Source organism: Mustela putorius, unplaced genomic scaffold (assembly GCF_011764305.1).
Source record: "Mustela putorius furo isolate JIRA1106 unplaced genomic scaffold, ASM1176430v1.1 tig00001130_pilon_pilon_pilon, whole genome shotgun sequence".
NCBI classification, from domain to species: domain Eukaryota; kingdom Metazoa; phylum Chordata; class Mammalia; order Carnivora; family Mustelidae; genus Mustela; species Mustela putorius.
Window position 1 is genome coordinate 311025 of NW_025421584.1, and position 27523 is coordinate 338547.

General features: G+C 38.7%; 1 protein-coding gene across 3 annotated transcripts in view; it reads right to left on the bottom strand.

The window, feature by feature from the left end:
• Window positions 1-7852: 7852 nt before the first annotated feature.
• The window catches only part of ODAD2 (outer dynein arm docking complex subunit 2), a 185513-nt gene continuing 165842 nt past the window's right edge, over window positions 7853-27523 (bottom strand). For all 3 annotated transcript variants that reach the window (XM_045087408.1, XM_045087407.1, XM_045087409.1), the window contains one exon: window positions 7853-8231. In XM_045087408.1, the coding sequence (XP_044943343.1) occupies window positions 8118-8231 (114 nt within the window). In that variant the 3' untranslated portion in view covers window positions 7853-8117. The remainder of the gene's footprint in view (window positions 8232-27523) is intronic.

A 27523-nucleotide genomic window follows, 5' to 3' on the forward strand; every position in this document is an offset into this window, starting at 1 on the left:
TTCACCCATTTCACCCACACCCATTCTCCACTTCTGGAAATCGCCAGTCTGTTTTCTATCTATGAGCTTGGGCTTTTGTTTTGTTGTTTAGAGTCCCCATAGAAGTGAGAGCATATGGTATTTGTCTTTCTCCATCTGTCTTGCTTTACTTAGCATAATGCCCTCAAGGTCCATCCATATTGCCACAAATGGCAAGATTTCACTGTTTTTTTTTTTTTTTTATGGCTGAATAGTATTCTATTACACACACACACACACACACCCCATTTTCTTTATCCATTCATCCATCAATGGACAACTTAGCTTGGTTCCATATCTCAGCTATTATAAAAAATGCTGAAATGAACATGAGGGTGTGTTTATATTTTTGAATTAGTGTTTTTGTTTTCTTCAGATAAATACTCAGAAGTGGGATTGCTGATTCTAATTTTTTGAGAAAACCCCATATACTTTCCCAGTTTTTATTTCCACCAAAGAGCACGGGAGGGTTCCCTTCACATTCTCACCAGTATGTGTTATCTTTTTGAAACTATCTATTCTGATAGGTGTGAGCTAATATCTCATTGTGGTTTTGACTTGCATTTGCCTGATTGTGAGTGATGTTGAGCAGAAAATTTTAAAATACAGGGTGGCTTGTCTTTTATTTCTGTGGAACAGCACTGCTGTAGAAGTATACCAGGGCTCTTCCTAGGATAACAGAATAGAGGTAGAGTTCATTTCATGATCGTGGATTCATTCTCTAATGTATAAGGGACTGTTATTTGTAACTTTAAAGATTTTGTCAGTTCTGCCAATGTTTTCTTAACATTTTTTCTCATACTTGTTCCTTTCTATTCCTTTTTTTTCTTGTTTTTCTTAAATTTAAATTCAGTTAATTAACATATAATGTATTATTAGTTTCAGAGGTAGAGGTCAGTGATTCATCAATCTTGTATAATACCCAACACTAATTCCATCACGTGCCCTCCTTAATGTCCATCACCCATGTACACCATCCCCCTACCCGCCTTCCCCTCCAGCAACCCTCAGTTTACTTCCTATATTTAAGAGTCTCTTATGGTTTGTCTCCCTCTCTGATTTTGTCTTGTTTTATTTTTTCCTGTCTATTCCTATTCCTCAGTCTTGATCCTCTGCAGCTTTAAACTGGATCTTGTATAACAAATGTTTATTGGTTTGATTTCCTATCCTATAATCTATTTGCTATACCCTTACCAGATTAACTTTTAGGAAATCTTTGTGTAGCTATTTTTTTCTATGCTCAAAACCCAGTGACTACAGTCTGGGGAGTTTGCAGATTCTGGATTTCCCAAAGATTCTGCATCAGTCGGTTGGGGTGGGACCCAGACTTTGCATTGTAACAGGTACCCCAGATTGTTGTAAGCAGGGGGTCTGAGGAACAATAGCCTGTAGGATTAAGCTCAGATTCCTCAAAGCAAGTTTCAAGACTCTTTTTACCTTCATAATCTGGCTAATCCAATCTGTCTGAGGGAGAATGGTAAGAAAACCTAGAAAACCACTGGAAGAAAATAGGCTTCTGTTCTGAGTAGCTTTGATACTTGCCTAATTAAGGCAAGTGATTTGGCCCTGAAGACGTCTCCAGCACTGCTATCCTATAACCCTACACTTACCGTTATGATAATCTACCTCTCCAGCATAATTTTTCCAGGTTTCTATATGAATTTGAGGAAGTCAGCCTCTTCAGTACTGCATTTTGTAGTACTGCTATCATAATATGAATCTACACAGACCAAGATATTTTGACATGTGCCCTTTTGCACAAATTATTTTCTTTGGTTTTCTAGTGATTCATTCTAGGCATCTTTAGGGGGGTGCGATGGTCAGGATTTAATCAAATACGCTCCCATTCTAATAGATAAAGATTATGATGTTGCAGATTTGTAAACCATATCTCGTTCACAGAATCATTTTGGTTCTTCTGTGTGTTTGCTGTTACAGACTGTCTCCTAAAAATCCACATGTTGAAGCTCTTAACCTTTAATCTCAAAATATGGACATAGCCTTTTAAGGAGGTAATTGAGGTTGAATGAGGTTAGGGGGCAAGGCCCAAACCTACTGGACTAGGGTCCTTGTAAGAAGAGAAAGAGACACCAGAGACTGGTCTCTCTTTGCATGCACAGAGGAAAGGCCATATGAGGACATATGCATCTGTGTGCAAGCCAGAAAGAAAGGCCTCATCAGAAACCAACCTGCTGGCAGCCTGATCTTGCACTTCTAGCCCCTAGAACTGTGAGAAAATAAATGTCTGGTGTTTAAGCCACTGTGGTATTCTGTTATGGCAGCCTTAGCAGACTGATACCATAGCCAATATTTAAAGTTTGGGAGGATGCCTGTAAAAATCTGAATTTCTCTTGAGAAGTTGTAAAATTTAGCTAGAGATGAGCAGTAATTCGTCTGAGAGAACTTTCTAGTTCTCTAGTTTCCACCAGTCCCTTTGTCTCCTCGATGTGTAGGCTGAAGGTCAGTTGCCAGTTGTGTTTCTCTTACTTATTTTTTATTGTTTTAATTGTACTTCCAGTGTAGTTAGCACACAGTGTTATGTTAGTTTCAGGTGTACAATATAGTGATTCAGCACTTCTACACATCACCTGGTGCCCATCACGACAGGTGCCCTCCTTAATCCCCATCACCTATGTCCCCATCCCCCCAACCCACTTCATGTCTATATTTCAAAAACAACATATCTAGCTCTCTCTACTCATTTATGTTACTTGTCTAGCTCTTGTGAACACGTTGGTTTATAATTCCTAATGTAATAGATCTACTGAGGAAGGTCAGTTTTCTTTCCAGTAGTGAAAAGGGATTTGCGTTTAACTATGCACATATCTGAACTCCATTTTTTGATCTATAGTCACTCTCTGTGAGCAAGCCAACCAGCTATAGATTAAGCCTGTATGAACCATATGACATACACTAATATACCTTTCAATCGTTAAAAATAAATTGGGGCATAAATCTAAACTAATGACAAATCTTAACTCTGAACATCATGAGCCAATTATGTAATTTGCAAAGGATGTCTTTTTATCAACTAATCAGGGTGGCATGAACTGAAGAAAGAAAATCTCCCTTTGGTCTTGACAGATGCAAATAAAGAATAAATTATTTTTACTTGAAAATTTGAAAATAATAGAGTTATAAGGATTCCATCTGTTACATGATTTCAAGTCAGCCATGACAGTTGTGCATGGAAAACATATTGCAATGCTAACTTTGTATCTTGCATTTATAGAAATTAAAGTATAAAACTTTTTTAAGAGGCAGAAAATGTAATAACCATTTGTTAGAGAAGTGGGAACGGAAGCCGAAGACGTAGAGATTTGAATGCAGAGAAAAAAGGAAAACAATTGCTAGAGGGCAAGGAAATTAATCGAACAATTAGAGCATAAAAGAAGAGCACACAAAAGGGGAAATGAGAAGTCTTTCATAGTCTACTGTATTTACTTACTGGTGGGCATAATTTTGTTGGGAGTGTATTTCTATTAGATTTATACAGGAAAAATATATTAGTAAATTACAGTATTGTTTGTCTTAGGTATCTATAATAGAGTAAACAAAACAATGTTTTATGAAGCAATCTATCAATGACCTCTTGAGTTATTTCATTTATCTGCTTCCTACATGCTTGGAAAATAGAATTCATCTGCTTAATTTACAAAAACCAAGTAAGAAAATGTTCAGAATTTACTACGGGCCACCCCAGTATGTTTCAATTATACCATCCTGTTAATTAGCTGTAGTTGAGAGCTATTGCAAATATGCATTTTGCAGAAGAAAAATATTTTGATAGTGGTTTAGATGTTGAAGCTATAATTCTTATTTCATAAAAAAAAAATAAAAACAACCCTGCTCATTTATTTTATCTATGAGTTGTGTATTCCATTTGTTAACTGAGGATTTCTTTTTTAAAATTAGTATTAGGAAGAACGCCTGCCTTAGAAATATCCAAATAATAAAAAAGTAAAATTCACTGGGAGTGTTTTTATTGGAAAAAAAGTAATTCATGTTCTTGTGAACAGATTAGAAAACAGATGAGCAGAGAGAAAACAAAAACCATTCTTATTGTACCATTCAGATATAATCATTTGTTTAATCACAGTTTGGTATATTGAAATTGTATCTTCTTTCATTGTGACTAGCTACATGTGTATAATTTTCTAAAAATGTGCCCCCACTGTGTATATACTGCTTCAGAACCTGCTATCCAATTTAACAATATTTTACGAAAGGCCTTCTATGTCATTAGCTAGTATTCTACAACATAGTTTCATTATGTGGTTGGACCATAATTGAATTAACCAAAATTTCCCCTAACATTTGTACCATTATAAACAATGATGTGGTAAGGAGTCTTGTAGCATTAACTGGGTACCATCCAAAAGGCACACAAAATTATAAAGTTTTTGGTGTGCATTGCCAAATTGCTCTTGCAGAGTGATTGTACCCATTTAGATAGACCCTAGTATGATATGAGAGCCTCTATTTTGCCAATTCTGTATTTTAAATAAGATCATAAGTGGGAAGTACATAATACAGTGCCTGCATGTATTAGCATTATGTACAATTTGGTTCTTTTTCTACTCCAGTCTCCTTAAGAGACAGAATTCTACCTTCTACATTTGGGTACACGAGAAAGTATTCTTTGGGTGGGCATTTAGTGCATTTGAGTCACTGAGATTCTTAAATTAGTGGGTTTCCCTATTGTTTTTGCTGAATTGTAGGTATAAACATAGCCTATTCCATTCCCAAGTCTTCCATGGAATGAGATTAAACATCTTGATTATTTGGACTGTGAAATTACCTTTTAAACCTAATCCCATTAGGTCAAAGAAAAAAAAGATTTACTCAACGAATCTCGGTTGTCTGTTTATCAACAACTGAGATTTTCATTTTCCTACATGGAAATAATGGAGTGTTTTGGATCATAGTCTCTTAATTCCATGCAAAGGCTTAGAGAGGCATAATGATAATACCAAAGTCTATCAGAATAACAGGATTTGCAATGCCATTCCCCAAGGAAACCAACATTCTGTTAACTGTCAGAACCTAGGAAAGTCTTAAAAAGAAATGAGCATAAGGAATAACACAGAGAACATTGGGAGAAGCAGAGGAGAAGTGAGTTAGGGGAAGTCGGAGGGGGAGATGAACCATGAGAGACTATGGACTCTGAGAAACAAACTGTGGGTGTTGGAGGGAAGGGAGGTGGGGGTTTGTGAGAGCCTGGTGTAGGTATTAAGGAGGGCTCATATTGCATGGAGCACTGGGTGTGGTGCATAAACAATGAATCTTGGGACAATGAAAAACTATTAAATTAAAAAAAAAAGTTATTTTTAGTGCAAGTCATCTCGATAGTAGCAAAAGAACATTCACTATGAACAGCAAAATAGTCATGGCAAGGAATTCTAAAAGGAAGCCCTGCAAACCAAAGACAGTGGAAGATCAAAGAATATCTACTTAAAATTCCTTCCTCCTTAAACCCCTTTCAAATTGAAAACCCGGCTATCACCCAAGAGTATATTGGATTCCTAGGATGTCCTGGGGAAGAATAAAACCTAAAAAAGAACTGTTGCTGAAAACTTATAAGGAATTAAGTTTGCCAGCTTTAAATAACAGAAAATAAATTATAACACACAAAATCTTACAAAAAACTAATAAAAAAAAAAAGAAAGAAAAGTCAAGTTCTATCACAGCATGTAGTAACAAAGAGATGGTGTGTCTGTTCCCATGCTTGTTCTCGGGTAGCTCTGGGTGTTTTCACTATCTTTTCTTTTCTTTCTTTCTTTTTTTTTTTTTTTTTTTCAGATTCAGTTAGCCAACATATAGAACATCATTAGTTTCAGATGTAGGGTTCAATAATTCATCAGTTGCGTGTAACACCCAGTGCTGATCATATCATGTGCCCTCTTTAATACTTTCACTGTCTTTGACATTATTCTAGTGAGATCAGAGTTTTCTGTGTTGTTGTTTCTCTCTCTCTCTCTCTCTCTCTCACACACACACACACACACACACACACACAAACAGAGCCAAAAATTGCCCTTAACCTCAGGTTCTCTTTTGTGGTACCTAAAAATACTACCTTTCTGGTAGTATTTTTCTGGAGTTTAAAATTTAGAATTTAAAAAATTCTTAGGAACATACAAGATTATTTTCATGTTAATTTCCTTGATCTGTTTCCAAATGTCTAGTTTCCTTTCAAATGACACGTTGCTTTCCTTTTATGCATTTATTAATCATAAAAAACCATAAACCCCAGCTTCTTTCTGTGAAGCATATTATAAAGGAACAGTCATTCACTTGCAATTCTTTCTATGCTGCTGTTTTCTACCTGCTACTTCCTGTGGATCCTCGGACCCCATAATTCCAAGAAGATCTTGAAATCTTAAGACAGTGATAAAAGCTTCCTTTAATAAAAATATAACAATAATGTTTGCTCATTTTCTATGGCAGTCATAATTTGTGATTTCTTTTTTTTTTTAAAGATTTTATTTATTTATTTGACAGACAGAGATCCTAAGTAGGCAGAGAGGCAGGCAGAGAGAGAGAGGAGGAAGCAGGCTCCCTGCCGAGCAGAGAGCCCGATGTGGGGCTCCATCCCAGGACCCTGGGATCATGACCTGAGCTGAAGGCAGAGGCTTTAACCCACTGAGCCACCCAGGTGCCCCTAATTTGTGATTTCTGAGATGTACCTTTAATGTTCGTGAACCATGGTAAAACAGTTACTTTAACATTAGAAATATGTTGAAAGTTAAAGGATTTATACTATTATTTAAACTCAGTTCTTTTTGTTTTGTTTTGTTTTTTAAACTCAGTTCTTAATTAGAATTAATTACCTTGTTCCTATCATCTTATATAACCTCTTCTGGAAAAGCAGAGAAGATGAACTGGTGTTTTACAAAACCTTAAAATGCTCAGAAATGTCTAATCTTTTTATCAGAGAATCTATCAGTACTATAATTTTCATCCTGTACAGGCTTTTCATTTCATACAAATTATTTACATTTAATTCAATTAAGTTTATGATCCTCTGCAAATTATGACAAACATAGACAGTACTTAGTAATTTTTTAATGAAACCGCATAGACTGCTCTTCAAAGAATTAACCGAAATTGTCAGTTTATGGAACTGATGCATGCAAAGCTATTTTCCTGGCTAGTACTGGATACTTTTGGACAGTCAGTTCCCAAACATTTTAGCACACCGAGGTTACATAGGCGATTCTTTTAAGTGGCCTCTAATGTTTCCATAACCTGATAAAATGCTATTAATATTTTGTGGCCACTTTAAAAAAAGGTACTTGGTGTGCTAAAAGCAAGTTCAAAAATTCAAAGCAATTTTATGTGAAGTAATATTATCCTTAGAGCAGCATAAATTAATTCTTCAATAAAAGAGTTGGTCAGTCCTGTGAGGGAAATAAAACATAATTGTTTATGCTTTGTCAGTCTAAAAGTAAAGATCCCACTCATTGCTTATGTTTTTGTGATTTGCAGTATCTGGTACAGTGACAGTCACACATTATCTTCTCTAATGTTTGATAGGATGACCTCAGGATGATCTCTCTAGGTCCCGCTGCTTGACTCTAAATTCTATTTAATAACAGTTCGTGAAATCAGCACGTCTCCTTAGCGCTCTCCCGTGGGTTGCAAGTGATCAAACAGACAAAACCGTAATGACAGAGCAGTCAGATAGGTTTAACAGAAGGGGAATTCTTAAGACATTCTCGAATGACTGTTGAACTGCACACTGGGAAAGCCATATCTTTTATTAAAATCATCACAAATACAAAAGTATCCTCCCAAATAAGTATATGTATTGTACACATATATTCTCAAATTCTTGGAAAATTATCACAAATTTATTGGTTTTACATTTCTTTATATGGCATATCCCTAAAATATTAAACAGGACACAAATACCTATGCAATTTGTGGGTGAATAGCACCCTTTGACTTTTTAGTTCCTGTGTTTTCATCCAGACGTTTATCTGTTTGTAAAAAGCATTTGCTAGTCACTGCTTCCTGGTCTAGGCTCCCTGGCCATGGGACTGCCTGGTTCTCTGTCACGTAAAATTTGGTAGCTGTTAACATCTGATCACATTTCAAGTGTATCTTGCCTTTTCTGTAGCAAGAGCCAGTCTGCGTATGTTGGATATACAACCGGCAGCGGCTTCCTGGAGGTCCTGGTCTGGCGACCCAACCATATCCAGCAGAAGCTGTGACATGTAAAAGAGGATAAAAAGGGAAACAAGTATAAATTAATTAATTAAATTAACCTCAAGGCATAAAGTTAGGCTTTGAAAACAATTTTCAATATTAAATGTCTTTTAAAAGTTACCAAAAGAGAAAAAGCACAAGAAATTCCATTTAGGGAAATGCAAATATAAATGGTACTTAACCAGGTGCAGGGATTTCTCTTGAAACACTTACCTTTTTATTGGTTTGGAGCCGAGCTAGACCTGTTTCTCCCTCTTTTTTTTTTTTTTAAGATTTTATTTATTTATTTGACAGAGATCACAAGTAGGCAGAGAGAGAGGCAGGCAGAGAGAGAGAGAGGGAAGCAGGCTCCCCCCATGGCGGGGAGATAGCCCCGCTTGATTCCAGGGCTTGATCCCTGCTTGATGCAGGGCTTGATCCCAGGACCCTGGGATCATGACCGGAGCCAAAGGCAGAGGCTTAACCCACTGAGCCACCCAGGTGCCCCAGCACTTTTTTTGGGGGGTGGTCATCTAACTGCTCTGGATCCTGCTTTGAAATTTCTCTTGCATTCATTCTTTCTGGCTTTTCTGCCTCCAGGCCAAGCGAACAGCATACCATGCCTAGACTATTAGGGTGCACCCTTAGATTTAATTTCTCTGTATTTCAACCCACTTGATCATGTCACAACCTAATTATGTCAGTCCCCTAAATGCACTGACTCCCAGGGCTAAATAACTACAGCCCAGTCTGTTAACTTGTCCTTTAAAGGATATTTGTGCTCTGACCTCAGTTTACCTTTCTAGCCATGCATCTTTCTCTTGCTGTATCCTGTACTCCAAGGTCACACACTTCCTCATTTCTTTTGTTTTTGTTGATGCCATCCCTCTTCCTAAAAGTCTCTATCAGCCTCTTCTCTGACTTTCTAAATTTTATCCATCTTTCACAACCTAGTTAACTTTTCCACAAAGCCTCAATTGATTTCCCTCAAGTAAGATTACTGTATCTCCCTCATCAGAACTCTCCCAGCAGTTTACTCAAATGCCTGTTACTATCCTTGTATCTTCCCTTTTATTTTATTTTTTTCAATTTTTGTTCTTTCTTTATTTAAGTAATCTCTACACCCAACGAGGGACTCAAACTCATGACTCTGAGATCAAGAGTTGCATACTCTGCCACCTGAGCCAGCCGGGGCACTTCTATATCTTCTCTTTTAAACCCAGATATTTGGATTAATGTTTTCTGTCCTTTTGATTGTAAATTCTGAAATTTATAATACCATACTGTGCCTGATACACAGTGGATGCTAAATGTCATAAAAATGAATTAGAACTTTAAAAATCTATCACTTAAGATTCCGATGAGTGGGGCGCCTGGGTGGCTCAGTGGGTTAAGCCGCTGCCTTCGGCTCAGGTCATGATCTCAGGGTCCTGGGATTGAGTCCCGCATCGGGATCTCTGCTCAGCAGGGAGCCTGCTTCCTTCTCTCTCTCTCTGCCTGCCTCTCAGTGTACTTGTAATTTCTCTCTGTCAAATAAATAAATAAAAATCTTTAAAAAAAAAAAAAAAGATTCCGATGAGTGGTTCTGACAAAGGATTTGAACATTTGAGTTGTATATTTTCCACACAGTACCATTTGGGTACAAATGTTGATAGTGAAAGAAAAGGATGACTTGACAAGCAAAGACATATTGTAAAGAGAAATGTTGTGAAACCTCTTAAATATGGCGGGATTAGGGGTTGGACTTTCATTCTGTAGGAAAGGAAAAGAAGTTATTTAAGCACTTCAATCAGGAGAGTGGCATGGTCACGTTTGTATTTTAGAAAGATAACTTTCACAGCACCATGCAGAGTATGGAATGTAGAGAAAAGAACTGATGGATCCTGCAGCCCTTCAGGTCAGAGGTGATGAGGACTGTATACGGGAGGACCCAGGCATAGTGCAGCCAGAATGAATTTGAAGGACATTTGGGGGTTAAACCATTCAACAAATGGCCCAAGGATACCTGGTTATCCAAATAGAAGAAAATAAAGATGGCAATCTCTCATCATACACTTACATCATGTCCAGGTGGATTAATGGTTGAAATAAGGAAGGAAAAATATAAAACATTTGGAAGGTTATAGATAAGAAAACCCTGATAAAATTGAGTTACTGAAGTATGTCTGGTTTCTCAGGTCCTTGACCTCCTCATTGTCCATGATGTTCACCACCCATCCACACCCCACTTCCAGGGACACAGCCTGGTCCTTATTTTTCATCACTCTACCATTCCCATCTCCAAACTCTCTGACCACTGTTTCTTCTGTGATCTAGCCATTGAATAGCTCCTACTTGTCTTCTTCATGATCTCCACCAGTCCACTGGCCTGTATATTTTTTTCTCTAAGCATCTCCTGTCTTCTCCTCCTCAAGAACTGGTTTAGATTCCACAGACCATCTTTTCATTGGCATTCTCTTACCAGTGTCTTAAACCTCCTCATGACATCCATCTGGCAAAACTGTAACTGTAAATGTGCATAAATCCAGCTCTGTTTTCCTCCCATTCCACCACCAATAACTGAGCCCTCCTGGAGGCAGGCAGATGAATACAATATAAATCCAACCTCTACTCGATTTTCATCACTGCTCTACAGTTTAAATATATCTCTCTCTAAGTACGTCACTTTCTTACCCTTGTCAAGGCCTATTTCAAGTCTTCTTCATTCTTCTCCAATCTCCAACTCTTCCTTAAAGCTCCCATTCTCAACAGATAATGTGGAAGGGTTCCTTCATAAACTTGATAGAAGTCATCAGATAGGAATTACTCCAACCAAATCTGCAACACTATCTGCATCTTACCACACTTTTTTCTTCTTCCTTCCAGTCATAATGGATATTTCTTACTACCCGAGGTTCACCACACCACTTGTGTTCTCTATCCAGTCTCCTCTTTAGGACATTTTACAACCATGTACCAATTCCTTCTTACTTTATCTATAACCTCTCTCTTCTACTGATTCCTTCCTGTCATCATTTAAACCACGTCTTTGTATCTTAACCAACCCACTCCCCTGTTCCCACCACCACTGTGATTCCTTTTCCTTTCTTCATATCAGGATTTCTTTATTTTTTAAAAATTGTTATTAAGAGAGAAGGGGGGGGCAGTGGGAGGAGGAGACAGAATCTTAAGCAGGCTGCATGCTCAGTGTGGAGTCCCATGCAGGCCTCCATCTCACCACCCTGAGAGAGTGACCTGAGCAAAAATCAAAAGTGGATGCTTAACCAATTGAGCCACCTAGCCAGACATCTTTAAAGTGTTTTCTGGACTCTCTCTCCAGTCATAAGTTCTATTCAGCTCACTCCAGGTTGGCTTTTGACTTCATCTCTCCACTGAAACAGCCCTCTCGAGGTCATCAAAAACTTTCATCTTGCCAAGAACAGTAGACATTTTTTACTCATCTTATTTGACGCCTTAACAATGTTTGATATAACTGATCATTTTCTCCTTTTTGAAATGGTCTATGCCATTGGTTTCTTATATCACACTGTCCTTATACCCATGTGTCCTCATCTTTTGACTCTTCAGGGATGGTTCTTTCTCCTCCTCCCCTCCATAAATTGTTAAGCTCCTTAGAACAAATTCCTCTTCTGTCTTCATTCTGTTTTCTCTCCCTAAAGGGTTTCTTTCACTACCTGCCTTCAAGTATCATTTATATGGAGTCATCTTCTCAATTTATGTCTTCACCGTAGAACCTTCTTCTGGAGAGCACACCTCATATCCAGTTCTTCTTAGACATCTCCACTAGACAGCCTCAGAACTGTCTTGAATTTAATATGTTACAGGTGAAATTTCTTTTTTTTTTCTATCTAAACCTGGGATCCCCCCCCCCAATATTCTCCTGTATCAGTGAAGATATCACCACTTAGTTCCTCAAGCCAGAAATCTCCTCACCTCACACTCACTCCCACCTGCATTCCATCCAACAATTACCATATCTTTGCAATTCAACTGTCTACACTTACTCATTGTCACCACCCCTATAAAGCCTACAGCAGTCTCCCCACTGTCCTTGCACCCTCTCTTGCCTGGTCCCCAATCAATCATTCGTACTGCATCCAGAGTAGTGTCTTAAATTGTGAAGTTCACCAACAAGGGGCGAAATTCTGGAGAAGCAAAGGGAATAAGACATGATCAGTTTTCTGAGATTCAAGAAAGCAAATATTCTTTTCTGAGTAAGGGAATGAGGGCTGTTTGGGGGAGCTCCTGCCTTGGGAGTTTTGCATTGTTAAAGTAATTTAAAAAGGAGGCCATTAGACAAGATGGCTCGAAAGCTTTGATGGTTGATGTAAGCAAACCAAAATCTAACCCAGAGTCAACACACTTAAATCTAAGAAAATGAAACCTGAGGCCAACGAATTACAAATAGTCAACGAGCCTCTCCTATATATACGGCGACTGCTTACCTTACCTGCCAATCAAATAATTTCCTTGCTTTCCTTCTGTATGTTCTTTATTAAAAACCTTCCCCTAGCTCCTGGAGGTGGAGCACTCCTCACCACTTTCAGTTTGGTACTGCTGGTTTGAAGCCTGCCTCGGTTTACCTTTTAATAGCATTACTGAGTGTTTTGCTCAGTAACCGAAGTGTAAGATGGAGGAAATAGGTTGTAGGATTGTCGTTCATGTGAATAGCCTTGTAGTCTGAGCTGGGCTAGAAGCGAAGTACAAACAGAAGGCTACTGAGAATCTGGGAGATCGTCTGGAAAAATTAGAAAAGGAGATCTCCGTGAAGTGAGAAAACAACGTTAGCAGAATTGAAGCTCAAGAAGAAGTTGAAAAACAGGACATTAAAGTCCGCAAATGGATTATCTGGAGTTTAAGATAAAGATTTTATCTACAGATAAAGTTGTCTTGGTTATTGACAAGGTCCAGGATGTGACCATGGGAACATAGTCCATAGAAGATTCCTAGGCAATTTTATGCACACAAACATGCAGACACATACAACCCTATGAACACATTTATTTAACTTATATTCTCATTTTCTCTCTTTCTGCAGAAAGAGCAAAGGTAGAAAAATCATGAGAAGGAAGAACAGAGTAGCCAGCTCTCCTTGCTCTCTCCTTGGTGACTGTAACATGTGGCTTAGATGTCTCGGTATTGTAACTCACCCTTAAGTCCCTTTTCTAGCTTGCAACTTTTAACTCTTGATCTATAATTCCATATTTTTATCAACTTATTTGCTTATACCTCATTGTACTGTCCTATAAAAGCTGCTAAAGCAGATACAAAGCTTAGACTATTTCTTCTAAATATAGACTTAACATGGACTTTCACCCACCACTCTTTTTTCACACGTACACATTTTAGTTGTCTACCTCCCTCCTTATAACCTTCTGTCACTCTTGAGTATTGAGTATGAGCTATAAATGTGGAGATTTTGCTCCTTTGCATCATTACAAAATCGATAAAAAAGAGCAGTCCCACTCTTGACGCCAAGGGAGCCTGATATTAATACTTCTCCATTCTCAGATGGACCTCTTTTTTTCTTTCAATTCTGCTTTCCAAGCTTTAAATTGGTTCTTTAATCAAAACAAAACATTCCAATTTTTTGAGTAAATTACATAATCCCTTGAGGATTTTAGAAGAAATTATTAATAATTTCCCTTTACATAATGTATTTTCTTCTCCCTTCTCCCAAGTATATGATGATCCAAAAGAATTCATCAGTTCCCTCATTGATTCTATTGTTTTATAAATAGAGCATTAAACTCTTCCAACAGCCTGAGTCACTTTAATAGACAATATTTACCACTATATTAATTTTTTATTACAGACATGTCATTATAATGAGTAATGTGTGATTACCTGTATGCTTTTCTGGGCCCTGGATGAGGGAAGGCCTGAGGCTACATGAAAAGCTTGATTTCCACAAGCAGTTGGGATGAATTGGTTTTCTACTGTCTGAGTTCTCTGTATATGTTGTTCAGCAAGTTGGAGGAATATACATTGCCAGTTTCAACAACCCCAGCTAATGTCTACCCCACAAGGCCAGCCTGCCTTGCTTTGGCCCTGGTCCTTGGTCTCTCCTCCAGTAGATTCTGGAGGTATCTGTTGGTATTTTTTAAATCTAGCAAGAGGTGAAATAGAATTCTAGCTGTGAACCAACCCAGGCTATCTGAGCAGGGAACTAGACCCTTGCCTTATGCAGTTCAGCTGCTTTCTAGGAAAGGCAAACAGTAGTCAAGGAGTTGGGTTTTGAGGTCATAGCTCCTTGGATTTGTATCCTGACACTTCCACTCACTGGTTGGGTTACTGAACCTCTAAACCCGATCTTCTTCTAAGTTTAAGAGGATTACCTGCCTCTGAGGCTTCTTATGAAGATGAGTGAAATTATAATAGAGACCGTGAAAAAAATGTGTGAACACCTGTATTCATTGCTTCTTCCTGTCTTTACATCAGCAGCTTCCCCTGCTCTCCACTTCCCATTTTGTCTGACTGTTCCCGGAGCCTTGTTTGGATCTGACCATGCAGGGTGAGAGAGGAAAAACTGCAGAAGCACAGGCGGGGAGAATTCACACCAGAAAGGTGGAGGATTCCTTGTGGGAGAGAAAGAAACAACACGTAGAGGAGGAAGGTGGAGAGAGGGAAGAGCTTCCACCCTGTTTTTGAATAAAGTTTGGAAAAGTTGGAATGGGGGGGCTTATTTTAGGAGCAAGTTTAGGGTGAGACAGATGTACTGAGTATAAAAAAAGATAAGAGGATTTTAAAAGAAGTTTAACAGTGCACGATTGTGCTGTTTTCAAGAAAGTGCAACTAGGATTAAAATTGCTTTCAACTGCTCTTTGGTTGCCAGGCTTTTGTGTCTGACTGCATTTCCATGTCAGGACTAGACCACAAGGCCGCTTGGCTTCATATGGGTTATGCAGTTGAATCACAAAAACCCATGCTCCGCACAAAGTGAGAGCTCCATAAGTGGTATTCATTATCATGGTGATTATTTCGCCAGTTCTAAAGTCTGGTTCTGGCTTCTATTCCCTGGAGCCTAGCCCTGGTTAGTTTGGGAGGAATGAGGAAGCAGGAATTTGGGCCCTAAGGTCAGGCTAGCCCTGTCAGCATTTGCTGCAGTCCCCACCTCATCTCTGGTAGACCCCTATGGGCACCAATGGCCCAGGCCTCACTTGTCATCAGCCATTGCCACCACGCTTCACATGGTTCCCTTGGAAAGCAGCCCTTTGGCCTGATACCTGCCCAAACCGGACCTGCATTTTGCCCAGTATCCCTCAGATCTTGTTTTTGCTCTGTGGTTCCCCCTCCTCTGGTTTTCCAAGTCAGTTGCCTTTATCCCCAAACCCTTGATGCCAGTTATATAATTTCATATTACATAAACTAATGAACTGTGAGTGTGAAATGTACTAGTCATAATGTTTGGCAGGCTGTTGGCATCTCGGTGTTTCACAGCGAGCCTGTAGCATGTTGGCTCTGCCGGGAGTCAGCAAGATAAAGGTTGCAGAGGACAGGATCTCTTTTTTCATTCACATGCTTTACATTAGAACAGAATGTTAAATCAATGCAAGACCCTTTTTATGACTCTACTCTGTAAATGACTTTTTCTAGGACCTGAGAAACTTTTACCCCTGAACACAAGAAGAGGACTACCAAACTTTGGGGAATTAATTTAGCCTCAGTTTCTTACATGAACCACAAGGTTTCATTCTGTATCACGTGTAGTGGTTAGTAAATGTTTAATCTAAAAGCTCAACTAGTAGAACACAGCTGTCCAGTATCTTAAAGGCCTAAAGTAGAGGCAAGGGTGAAATTAAAAATAAATAAAAGGAGAAAAGGATGTCTTAGAACAGTACTTGTGGTAGGCAGTGAGAGTTTGGTAGGCAGTGAGAGTTTCTTCCTTTAATGTACCTGGAGTGACTCTCTGGCATCAGGCCTGTGAGTTACCTAACACACTCATACCATGTGAAATGATTTTATTAGCTACCAAGCCCAGTAGGTGCCAAGCACTGTGATTTATTCATCACTAGTTCATTTATCCTGCTCTACCCATTTTCCTTAGCCAGGAACATTCTCAATCAAGGGTATAGTGTTGGAAGTGTAGAATATTCTGTGTGCTCAGGGTATGAATGGCTTGATATTTGAGAAGCGCTCCTGAGACTCTCTTTTGGTGATGTTGCTTTCTGAATTTATTGGTTTTCCTGCTTTTTATTTATAGCTGTCAGTGAATGTTACTCATTGCTTTGTTAATACACCCAGAGGCTGTGTTGATAATGCTGCTTTACAAATTGAAAAAGGATGTGCTACTTGGCCAAACCACTATCTGAATAATGTGTACTATATATGTGTCTTGGTTTTGAATCAGACTCAGGATTATATGCTTTTGTTTTTCTTAAGAGCATAGTAAGCAAACCAAGGCACTCAGAGGAGTGTTTTAAAATGAACAGAAACATTCACATAATAGACACTTGGTGCAAAATTCTGCATTTGAGGGGCAGCTAACAGAAAATAAAGAGCAGCATGTGTTTTCCAATCACTAACACACGGGGCAAGGTGAGGGCAGTTTTTAATACTTTGCGATAATTACAGAAAAGGCACTTTTCTTGGGAAGGTGACATGCAAATTGGGTAGAAATGATCTGTAGACATTTTCCAACTATAAAAACATTTTTCATATTACAAGGGGGAAAAAACACCTCAGGTTTACCTTTTTGAAGTGTTTGTTCCTTTCAAAAACTTTCCTCTTTTTAATCTTTCCCTCCCCCAAACATACCCAAAGACCTTAAATTTATTGGGAGTTTCATACATACACTGAAGGAGAGCTAGCCCCCTTGCTTTCAAAGTTAATTGCATAGAGCACTTTAAAACATCATTCAAACACATTACTTTTTATAACGTTGGCGTGAACGAGGACAAGGGGAGGGGCACAAAGCATGGTTTGTGGATGAGGCTAACACGAATACTTCCTCCAGAGACAAAGGCTTTGATCTCGAGGCTCATGCCCTGACGACGCAGCTGTGACCTACGTTTCACATCCCTGGGAAGGTGAGATAAAGGTAGCATGGGGATTGCTGTCTGCATTCAATTTTTACTTTTATATCTAACAGTTCATGATTTTTTATAATATTTCAGTTGTATGAAAAATATGTACCCATTTGAGTGATAACAGATTTTCTTGTGGTTTGACTCAACATTGTTTGGGTGAACACAGACTGGAAATATGAATTTTAATTAGAGCCGGATGAGTTCGGAAATACCTGCATGCACACCAAGCTTAGCAGGTTTTCCAGAAAGATCTTGAGTTCCCAGAGCTCATTTGAACTGTGGACTGTTTTGCTGTTTTCCAGTTCACGGGGCACTGCGGTGTGGTTGTAGCACTGACGTGCAGCCCGGCAACACTTCGCACCGAGGCTGCCCTGCACAGTGGCTTCCCGGCTCTCCAGGTTGGCTGAGGCTCCACCGTGGTTTCTCTCACCGCCCGCCTTTGAGCCCCGGTAATTCATTTCATATGACAGCTCACCAGAGCCGTGGGCCTCAAAACACATTTTACATTTGCTGGTTGGGGCAAAACCTTTGATTCTGTTTGGTCAGTGAAGTGAATCAAGGGGCTTCCCTTTTAGTGGTGTCTGTCTGCCTCCAGGTGACAGGAGCGTGTGCCCTATTGACACCATCTGAGGTTCATGTCCGCAAAGCTTGAAAGCACGGCCTACTGGTTTGATCTGGTGGGGCCTCTGTGCAGATGCACGTTTACACTTGAGTAGGTTGGCCCTCGGGTTTTTCTTCCACGCTGTTTTTCCAGGAGCCTTCCAGTAAAGAGCTCTTGCGCCTGGACGTACGCGCGCACGCACCCGCGCACGCACCCACGCACGCACCCACGCACGCACCTATGCACGCGCATGCGCAGATACGAGTGCCGGACCTACAGTACTGGGAAGTAGTAAGGGGATGTATAATAAAGAGAACCCTAACCACCGTCTAAAGAATGCTAGAAATTCTAGAAATGGACAATGCCTTGATGACTGGCAGCATCAGGACATTGCGGGACCCTGCGCTCTTCGTCGGAGGAAAAGGAAACGGTAAATCTTCACGCGCCCTCCATGGAAGTTCGTGGTGTCCTTCGGAATGGCTTCAAGTTGCCCTTTGATGTTTTTCCCCCTATCAATTATAAAGAATATTTGTGTATATGGGAGTTCCATGGCTAAGAATGCTATAGAAATGGTAGGCTAGGAGTGGAGAAAAAGATTTGTGAGGATAGGGTTGTTTAGGATTGCATTTTGCTATTGGGTAGTTCAAAGTGACAATTCTCTGGAAGTAAAAAAAAAAAAAACAAAAACCAAATAGTATGTTCTTATGGATTATGGAGTGTAGTGACTGTGAGTGCGTGCTTTGAGTTCATAGTCTGGGTCTGAATCCTGGCTGCTTCTAACCGTGTATGACGTGTGGTGACTCTCTCCCTGACCCCCAGTTTTCTTATCAGTAAAATTAGGATTGCCCATAGTACCTTTCTTAACAGGATAGATGTGGGATTAAATGAAATAGTAAATGTAAAAGGATTGTTCCACATGCTCATGCACGATGATCGTTGTAGTTACCACCGTTGGTATTATCTGGTATTGGAGGTTGTTGTAGGGTAGGGAGAATAAAATAAAATTATTATTATTTTTCTGTCAGCTCACTTTGTCAGCTTGAGTTCCAATCAGATCGATTCAAATAAGCAATGTTGGTCTAGTTATATTGAGAATATTTTAAGAGAGGCTTGTCACATCCTGTGAAGTGAAAAAAACAAGGGAAGAAAGTACCACTAACACAACTCTGTATTCATGGTCATAGATTGATCAGTTCCTCAAATTACAGTTCCCTCCTGCTTCAGTCTCTAGTCCAGAAGGACATTAGCCCTGATGGGTAAATAAAGGCATGAAGTAGCTATTAATAAAGTTGAGATAAAAGCATTAGATATGGGATATGTTTGCAAGGGGGAAGAAGTTGGATGAATAGGGAAGTGGTTAGAATTCTAAATATTCACAAAAAGGTAAGGCTAAACTATATTATTTACTAATTTATATTATAGAGAACCAGAGTTCACTCACACCTACTTTGCTATTAGACTAATTGAATAAAACTACTCTACTTTCCTCTTGGAAAAGGTTATCCTATAAACTCATTTATGAGTCTGATCAGAATGCGGATGCTTTTTTGGTCAGGTTTTCTGCTTGTGTCTGTTGGGCTGGAAAATGTTGAAGTTAGAAAATTCAGTCTAAGCAAAGGAACATGGAGAAGACCATACAGAAATGAAATACACTCATAATATTTTAAATGACTAATATTAATCTCTTCCCCTGCCTGACTTTTCCAAGACCTGATAAGAAAAATATTTGCACCCGGGTTGTGCCTGCTCTCAGAGGAAGACAGTAAGTTGGGAAAAGATGGAGTATAGGATAAGGGCCAAGGGGAATGTAATGGGGAAGCCACCTATGATAATCCCATGTTTATTATTATCTATAATATTGTACATAAAGGAGGCAAAATTTTATCTGTAAGAATCTCAGATCAAGGGTTGGCTCACAATAACTGCTATTTGTTCGCCATTATTTTTCCAATAGAAAACATACTACAAGCACTGTCCACTTATCTTGATGCTCATAGCAAGTGGCACGTGACAAAACATGTCCAGCACTGTATTGGCTGGCATGATGTCCTCTCATGAAGAGGTCAGGTTGTTGCTACCCGTAGAGGCTGAGAGTCATGTGGGTGGCACCTCTATAAGGAATGGCAAGAGGCCCACAGGGGAAGGTCAGCAGGGAAGTCTCTCTGAGTCTCTATGAAATTCTGCTTCATTGGTAGGTTCTAAGAGTCCCTTCTGGATAAATGAGAGACAGGGCTCACAGCAGTTGGGACCCCTGGCAGGTTGTAATATGGACAGGTTACTATAGGTCCCACGGAAACATAGTAGAAGGAATAGACACTGTATTTTCTGCCTTGGGTTTCACTGTGGCTTTCTTCTGGTTATTGTAGTAGGTCAAAGAACTTTTGTGTGGTAAAATGATCTAGGACATAAAGCAGTCAGGAACTTCATCAATATGTGGTCAAAATAAAATCAAGTATGAGTTAGAATAACTCAACATTCTCTTTGAAGATTTAATGATATTGGCATAGTCACATCCCCCCGTAGCTTCATGAAATATGTGCAGAAAAGGTAAACTTAAGATTCACATGTCTTTTCTCTTACTGGATTAAGAGTTAGTCTAAATACAGAATTCTAGGTTAGAAGTAATTTTTGAAGAATTAGGAGAGGTGTTTTTTTAAATTTTTTATTTTTTATAAACATATATTTTTAATCCCAAGGGTACAGGTTTGTGAATCGCCAGGTTTACACACTTCACAGCACTCACCATAGCACATAACCCTCCCCAATGTCCATAACCCTAGCCCACTTCTCCCAACCCTCCTCTCCCCAGCAACCCTTAGTTTGTTTTGTGAGATTAAGAGTCACTTATAGTTTGTCTCCCTCCCAATCCTATCTTGTTTCATTTATTCTTCTCCTACCCCTTAAGCCCCCATGTTGCATCATCACTTCTTCATATCCGGGAGATCATATGATAGTTGTCTTTCTCCACTTGACTTATTTCACTAAGCATGATACCCTCTAGTTCCATCCAAGTTGTCACAAATGGCAACATAGTATTTTGGTGGCTGCATAGTATTCCATTGTGTATATATACCACATCTTCTTGATCCATTCATCTGTTGATGGACATCAAGGTTCTTTCCATAGTTTGGCTATTGTGGACATTGCTGCTATAAACATTCAGGTGCACGTGCCCCTTTAGATCACTACGTTTGTGTCTTTAGGGTAAATACCCAGTAGTGCAGTTGCTGGGTCATAGGGTAGTCCTATTTTCAACATTTTGAGGAACCTCCATGCTGTTTTCCAGAGTAGTTGCACCAGCTTGCATTCCCACCAACAGTGTAGGAGGGTCCCCCTTTCTCCGCATCCTCGCCAGCATCTGTCATTTCCTGACTTGTTAATTTTAGCCATTCTGACTGGTGTGAGGTGATATCTCATTGTGGTTTTGATTTGTATTTCCCTGATGCCAAGTGATATGGAACACTTTTTCATGTGTCTGTTGGCCATCTGGATGTCTTCTTTGCAGAAATGTCTGTTCATGTCCTCTGCCCATTTCTTGATTGGATTATTTATTCTTTGGGTGTTGAGTTTGCTAAGTTCTTTATAGATTTTGGACACTAGTCCTTTATCTGATATGTCTTTTGCAAATATCTTCTCCCATTCTGTCAGTTGTCTTTTGGTTTTGTTAACTGCTTCCTTTGCTGTGCACAAGCTATTGATCTTGATAAAATCCCAATAGTTCAGTTTTGCCCTTGCTTCCCTTGCCTTTAAATACAAACAATTATAAGAACATACTATGAGCAACTCTATGCCAACAAATTTGACAATCTGGAAGAATTAGAAGAGTTTTGAAGGCATTGCTCCATTTTCTTCTTACTTCCAGTGTTACTGTTGAGGAGGCCAAAGTGTTCCCAAGTTTTGGTTTCTCTTGCTCACTATCTTCTTTTTCTCTCCTTTCTCTTTTGAAGATTATAGAATCTTTTTATGAGTATTATACTTAATGTCCTAAAATTTTACAGTGCTATATCTTGTGATAGGTCTGCTTTTATCCATTTTATACAGGATACCTGATGCACGGTTTCAGTCTGGTAATTCATGCACTTCAATTCTGGGAAATTCTCTCAAATTATTTCATTTCATTTCCTCGTCTCCATTTTCTCAGTTACTCTTTGTGGAACTAATATTCTGAAGTTAGATCTTTTACACTGGTTCTCTCATTTTTATCTTTCCTATTTTCATCTCTACCTTTTTTCTCAACCTTCTGAAAGATTTCTTTTTTTGTCTTTTTAATTTTTATTTAAACTCTACTTAGTTAACATACAGTGCAATATTGGTTCCTGGAGTAGAATTCAGCAATTCATCACTTACATACAGCACCCAGTGCTCATCATAATAAGTACCCTCCTTAATCCCCATCACCCATCTAGCCCATTCCCCATCCACTTCCCTCCATCAATCCTTTGTTCTCTATGGTTGAGTTTATTATGGTTTGTTTTCTTCTCTCTTTTCCCATATATTCATATATTCATCTGTTTTGTTTCTTAAATTCACATATGAGTGAAGTCATATGGTATTTTTCTTTCTCTGACTGACTTATTTCACTTAGCATGCATAATACACTAGCTCTATCCACATCATTACAGATGGCAAGATTTCATTCTTTTTGATGGCTGAGTAATATTCCATTGCATATATATACCATCTCTTCTTTATCCATTCATCAGTTGATGGACATTTGGGCTCTTCCATAGTTTGGCTATTGTTTAAAATGTTGTTAAAAACATTGGGGTGCACACACCCCTTTGAATCTGTATTTTTTATATCCTTTAGGTAAATACCTAGTAGTGCAATTGCTGGATCATAGGGTAGTTCTATTTTTAACTTCTTGAGGAACATCCATACTATTTTCCAGAGTGACTGCACCAGTTCATATTCCCACCAACAGTGTAAGAGGGTTCTCCTTTCTTCAACATTATTGTTCCCTTGTTGTTAATTATTAATTAAAATGAGGTGGTAGCTCATCATGGTTTTGATTTGTATTTCCCTGATGATGAGTGATGTTGAGCATCTTTTCATGTGTGTGTTAGCCTTTTGGATGTTTTTGGAAAATGTCTATTTATGTCTTCTGCCTATTTCTTAACCGGATTATTTGTTTTTTGGGTGTTGAGTTTGATAAGTTCTTTATAGATTTTGGATACTAACCCTTTATCCAATATGTTATTTGCAAATATCTTCTCCCATTCTGTAGGCTGCCTTTTAGTTTTGTTGATTGTTTCCTTCACTGTGCAGAAGCTTCTTATCTTGATGAAGTCCCAAGAGTTCATTTTTTCTTTTGTTTCCCTTGTCTCTGGTGACATGTCTAGTAAGAAGTTGCTATGGCCAGTGGCAGAGAGGTTGCTGCCTGTGTTCTCCTCTAGGATTTTGATGGTTTCGGGTCTCACATTTAGGTCTTCTTTCCATTTTGAATCTATTTTTGTGTGTGGTGTAAGAAAGTGGTTCAGTTTAATTCTTCTGTATGTTGCTTTCGAGTTTCCAAACACCATGTGTTGAAGAAACTGTCTTTTTTCCATTGCATATTCTTTCCTGCTTTATTGAAGATTAGTTGACCGTAGAGTTGTGGGTCCATTTCTGGGTTTTCTTTTCTGTTCCATTGATCTATCTGTTTGTTTTTGTGCCAGTACCATACTGTCTTGATGACTACAGCTTTGTAATATAGCTTAAAGTCCAGAATTCTGATGCATCCATCTTTGCTTTGCTTTTTCAGGATTGTTTTGGGTATTCAGGGTCTTTTGTAGTTCCCTTAAAATTTTAAGATGTTTTGTTCTAGCTCTGTGAAAAATGCTGATGGTACTCTGAAAGAGATTGCATTAGATGTGTAGATTGCTTTGGGTAGTACAGACATTTTAACAATGTTTGTTCTTCCAATCCATGAGCATGGAATGTTTTTCCATTTCTTTGGTCTTCTTCAAATTCTTTCATTCATTTCCTCATTCTTTTCCTCTTTCTTTTATTAATGTGATGTATCTATCAGGTTGATTGATTTGTGAATATTGAACCAACCCTGCAGCCCAGGAATAAATCCCACTTGATTGTGGTGAATAATTCTTTTAATTTGCTTTTGGATTTGATTTGCTAGTATCTTGCTGAGAATTTCTGCATCCATTTTCATCAGGGATATTGGCCTGTAATTCTTTTTAATGGGGTTATATCTGGATTTGGAATCAAGGTAATGCTGGCTTCATAGAATGTGTTTGGAAGTTTTCCTTCCATTTCTGTTTTTTGGGAACAATTTGAGAAGAACAGGTATTAGCTCTCCTTTAAAAGTCTGGTAGAATTTGCCTGTGGAGCCATCTGGTCCTGGACTTCTGTTGGTTGGGAAATTTTTGATTACTGATTCAGTTTCTTTACTGGCTATGGATCTGTTCAAATTTTCTATTTCTTTCTCTTTCAGTTTTTGTAGTTTGTACATTCCTAGGAATTTATCATTTCTTCCATTTTGCCCAGTTTATTGGCATATAATTTTGCATAATATTCTAATTGTATTTCTGTGGTATTGTGATCTCTCCTCTTTCATTCATTATTTTATTTATTTGGGTCCTTTGTCTCTTCTTATTAATTCTTTCAAAGAACCAGCTCTTAGTTCCATTAATATGTTCTACTGGTTTTTTTTTTTTTAAATTCTGTATTGTTTATTTCTGCTCTAGTCCTTATTATTTTCCTTCTTCTGCTGGCTGTAGGCTTAGTTTGCTGTTCCTTTTTTAGCTCCTTAAGGTATAAGGTTAGGATGTGTATTTGAGACTGTTCTTGTTTCTTGAGGTAGGTGTGTACTGTAATATACTTCCCTCTTAGGATTACCTTTGCTATACCCTGAAGGTTTTGGACTGTCATGTTTTCATTTTCATTTGCTTCCATGTACTGTTTCATTTCTTCTCTAATTTCATTGTTAACTCATTCATTCTTTAGTAGGATGTTCTTTAAGCTTCATATATTTATGGTCTTTCCAAATTTTTTCTTGTGGTTGACTTCAAGTTTCATAGTATTGTGGTCTGAAAATATGCGTGGTATGTTCTCAATATTTTGTACTTGCTGAGGGCTGACTTGTGACCCAGTATGTGATAAATTCTGGAGAATGTTCTATGTGTGCCTGAAAATAATGTGTATTCATTCTGCTGCTTTAGGATGAAGTGTTCTGAATATATCTATTAAGTCTATCTGGTCCAGTGTGTCATTCAAAGCCATTGTTTCCTTGTTTATTTTGTGCTTAGATGATCTGTCCATTGCTTTTAGTGGAGTGTTAAAGTGCCCTACTATTATTGTATTATTATCAGTGGGTGTGTTATTAATTGACTTATATGTTTGGGTACTCTCATGTTGGGAGCATAATATTTTAAGATTTATTTATTTTAGAGAGAAAGCGAGAACAAGGGATTAAGGGGAGGAGCAGAGGGAGAGAATTCTCAAGCAGATTCCCTATTGCGCATGGAGTTTTATGTAGGACTTGATCCCATGACCCATGAAATCACAACCTAAGCCAAAACCAAGAGTTGGAGGCCTAACTAACTGTGCCACTCAGGCGCCCATATAATTGTTATATCTTCTTGAGGGATTGATGTCTCTTTAGAAATTTATCTTCCAGCTCTTCTATTCAGTTTGTGCTCCCTGAATGTTCTTTTTCTTATAGAACCCTGTTTGGTTTTATAGATGCAATAATGAACATTATTGTTCATTTTTGAACATAGAAGTAAACATCATCTATGTTCACTTCTATGTTCACTTCTTTTTCTTCTCTCTGCTACACTCTGCTTCTTCTGAGGACTGATTTGTTTCTATTTTTTTCAGTTTCTGTCTTCTTTGTTCAAAACATCCTTCATATATGACTTACTTGTTGGATGAATGGAAAGTTTGAGCACATAGGGCTTGTCGACTGTATATTTTACTGCAGGGTAATCTGTGTGGTCTCAGGGCTGCTCAGAGTTGTGCTCTCCATGAAGACAACAAATTAAAGGGGCCCAAAATGTAGATCTCACTTGCTCACCAATTCATGAATGCTTTTTAGGAGCTACATCTTCCTAGAAGAAGGGTGGCTTTTTCTTCCCACAAAAGTGGGAAATGTTATCTCCTTTTTAAGTCTAACACCAGCAAAGCTACATCTGTCCAGAAAGAACATCATTTTCTAATTCACACACAACAGTTTCCCATAAGCCATCAAAGACCCTGGAAAGGCTAGCTGGAATTCTCCCCAGGTCAATATCTTGAAATCTTTTGTGTTGAGCTAGTCAACTTCTCCAAGGAAGAGATTTTCAAACATAGAGTAAGGGACTGGTTTATAGGAGTTTGGGACTGAGTAAAGCCGATAGTCCATTCAGCTTTCAGTGGTCACTTAATCTCCCATCTTCAGTAGAATATCCCTAACTCACAGTGGCTGTTGTCCTGCAGTCAAGAGACCCTGTTTTATCTTCTCTGGGCATCTGCTGAGTTGGGAAGAGCAGTGACTCATGTGGAATTGGGAAGGGACCCTTTTACTCAGTCTTCCTCATTATAGCCTCCTTCCTGAACCATACCAACCAATTCCAGAGGCACTTAGGGCTACCAGGTCCTAATATTTTGAGACTTCCACATTGCACACTGGGTTTGTTCTCAGTTTCTCCCACTATTGGCTTTGCATTCTGATTCTTGAAGTCTGCTAGGCATTTGTCACTCTTCCACTGAATTTCAATTTATAAAATTTTGTTATTTTCTCCTCTCCAATTCTCCCTGTCTTTGTTGGTCCTTTTTTTTTTTTTTTTTTTCTTTTTAAGTCCCTTGAGTGTAATGTTAGATTTCAGAAGGAAGTAAAATTAGATTCAGGAGTTTAATCTGCTACTGTACTTGGGACCATCTTTAGGTTTTCTCCAGACTCCAGGAAAAATGCCCTGGCTACCAACTCTGGACACAATGCCTGCATTTAACATGGATTATCTCCCATGAAAAGAGTCTGAAAGTCTATGTGGTTGTCTGTGTTCTATTGTTAGATCAGGTTTGGTTTTTTAAAAATAGATTTTATTTATTTATTTGACAGGCAGAGATCTCAAGTTGGGGGAGAGGCAGGCAGAGAGAGAGAGGAGGAAGCATGCTCCCCGCTGAGCAGAGAGCCCAATGCTGGGCTTAATCCCAGGACCCTAAGATCATGACCAAAGGCAGAGGCTTTAACCCATGCAGGCACCTCTGTTAAACAGTTTTGTGAAAGAATATTTAGAAATAAATTTTCTGGACGGAGGTTGTATGTACACATATACATACATATATGAGTCTCTAGCTCAGATCATTCAGCTGCCTGCTTGACATATGCATTTGGATGTATACTAGGTTTCATATGAAGAGAGCTCAACTCCTAATCCTTTCTTCCAAAACTTGTTTTTCATGGCTTCCCCACCTCAGTCCATGTCAGCTCATCTCTCCAGTTGGTTGGGCCAGAAACCTTTGAGTATCCCTGATTTCTCTCTTTCTCTTACTGCCTTTGTCCAATCCATAAACAGATCCTATTGGCTTTACCTTCAAAATGTACCCAGAATCTGACCTCTTCTCTTTACCTCCACTGCTATGACCTGAGCCACCATCGTCTGCTTGGATTTAAGGATGAGGCCAAGTTTTTGATATGCAAGAAAACCTGGACCTGACTTTGAAAGGTACAACTTAGAGAAATCTAAGTCACTCAGATTGACAA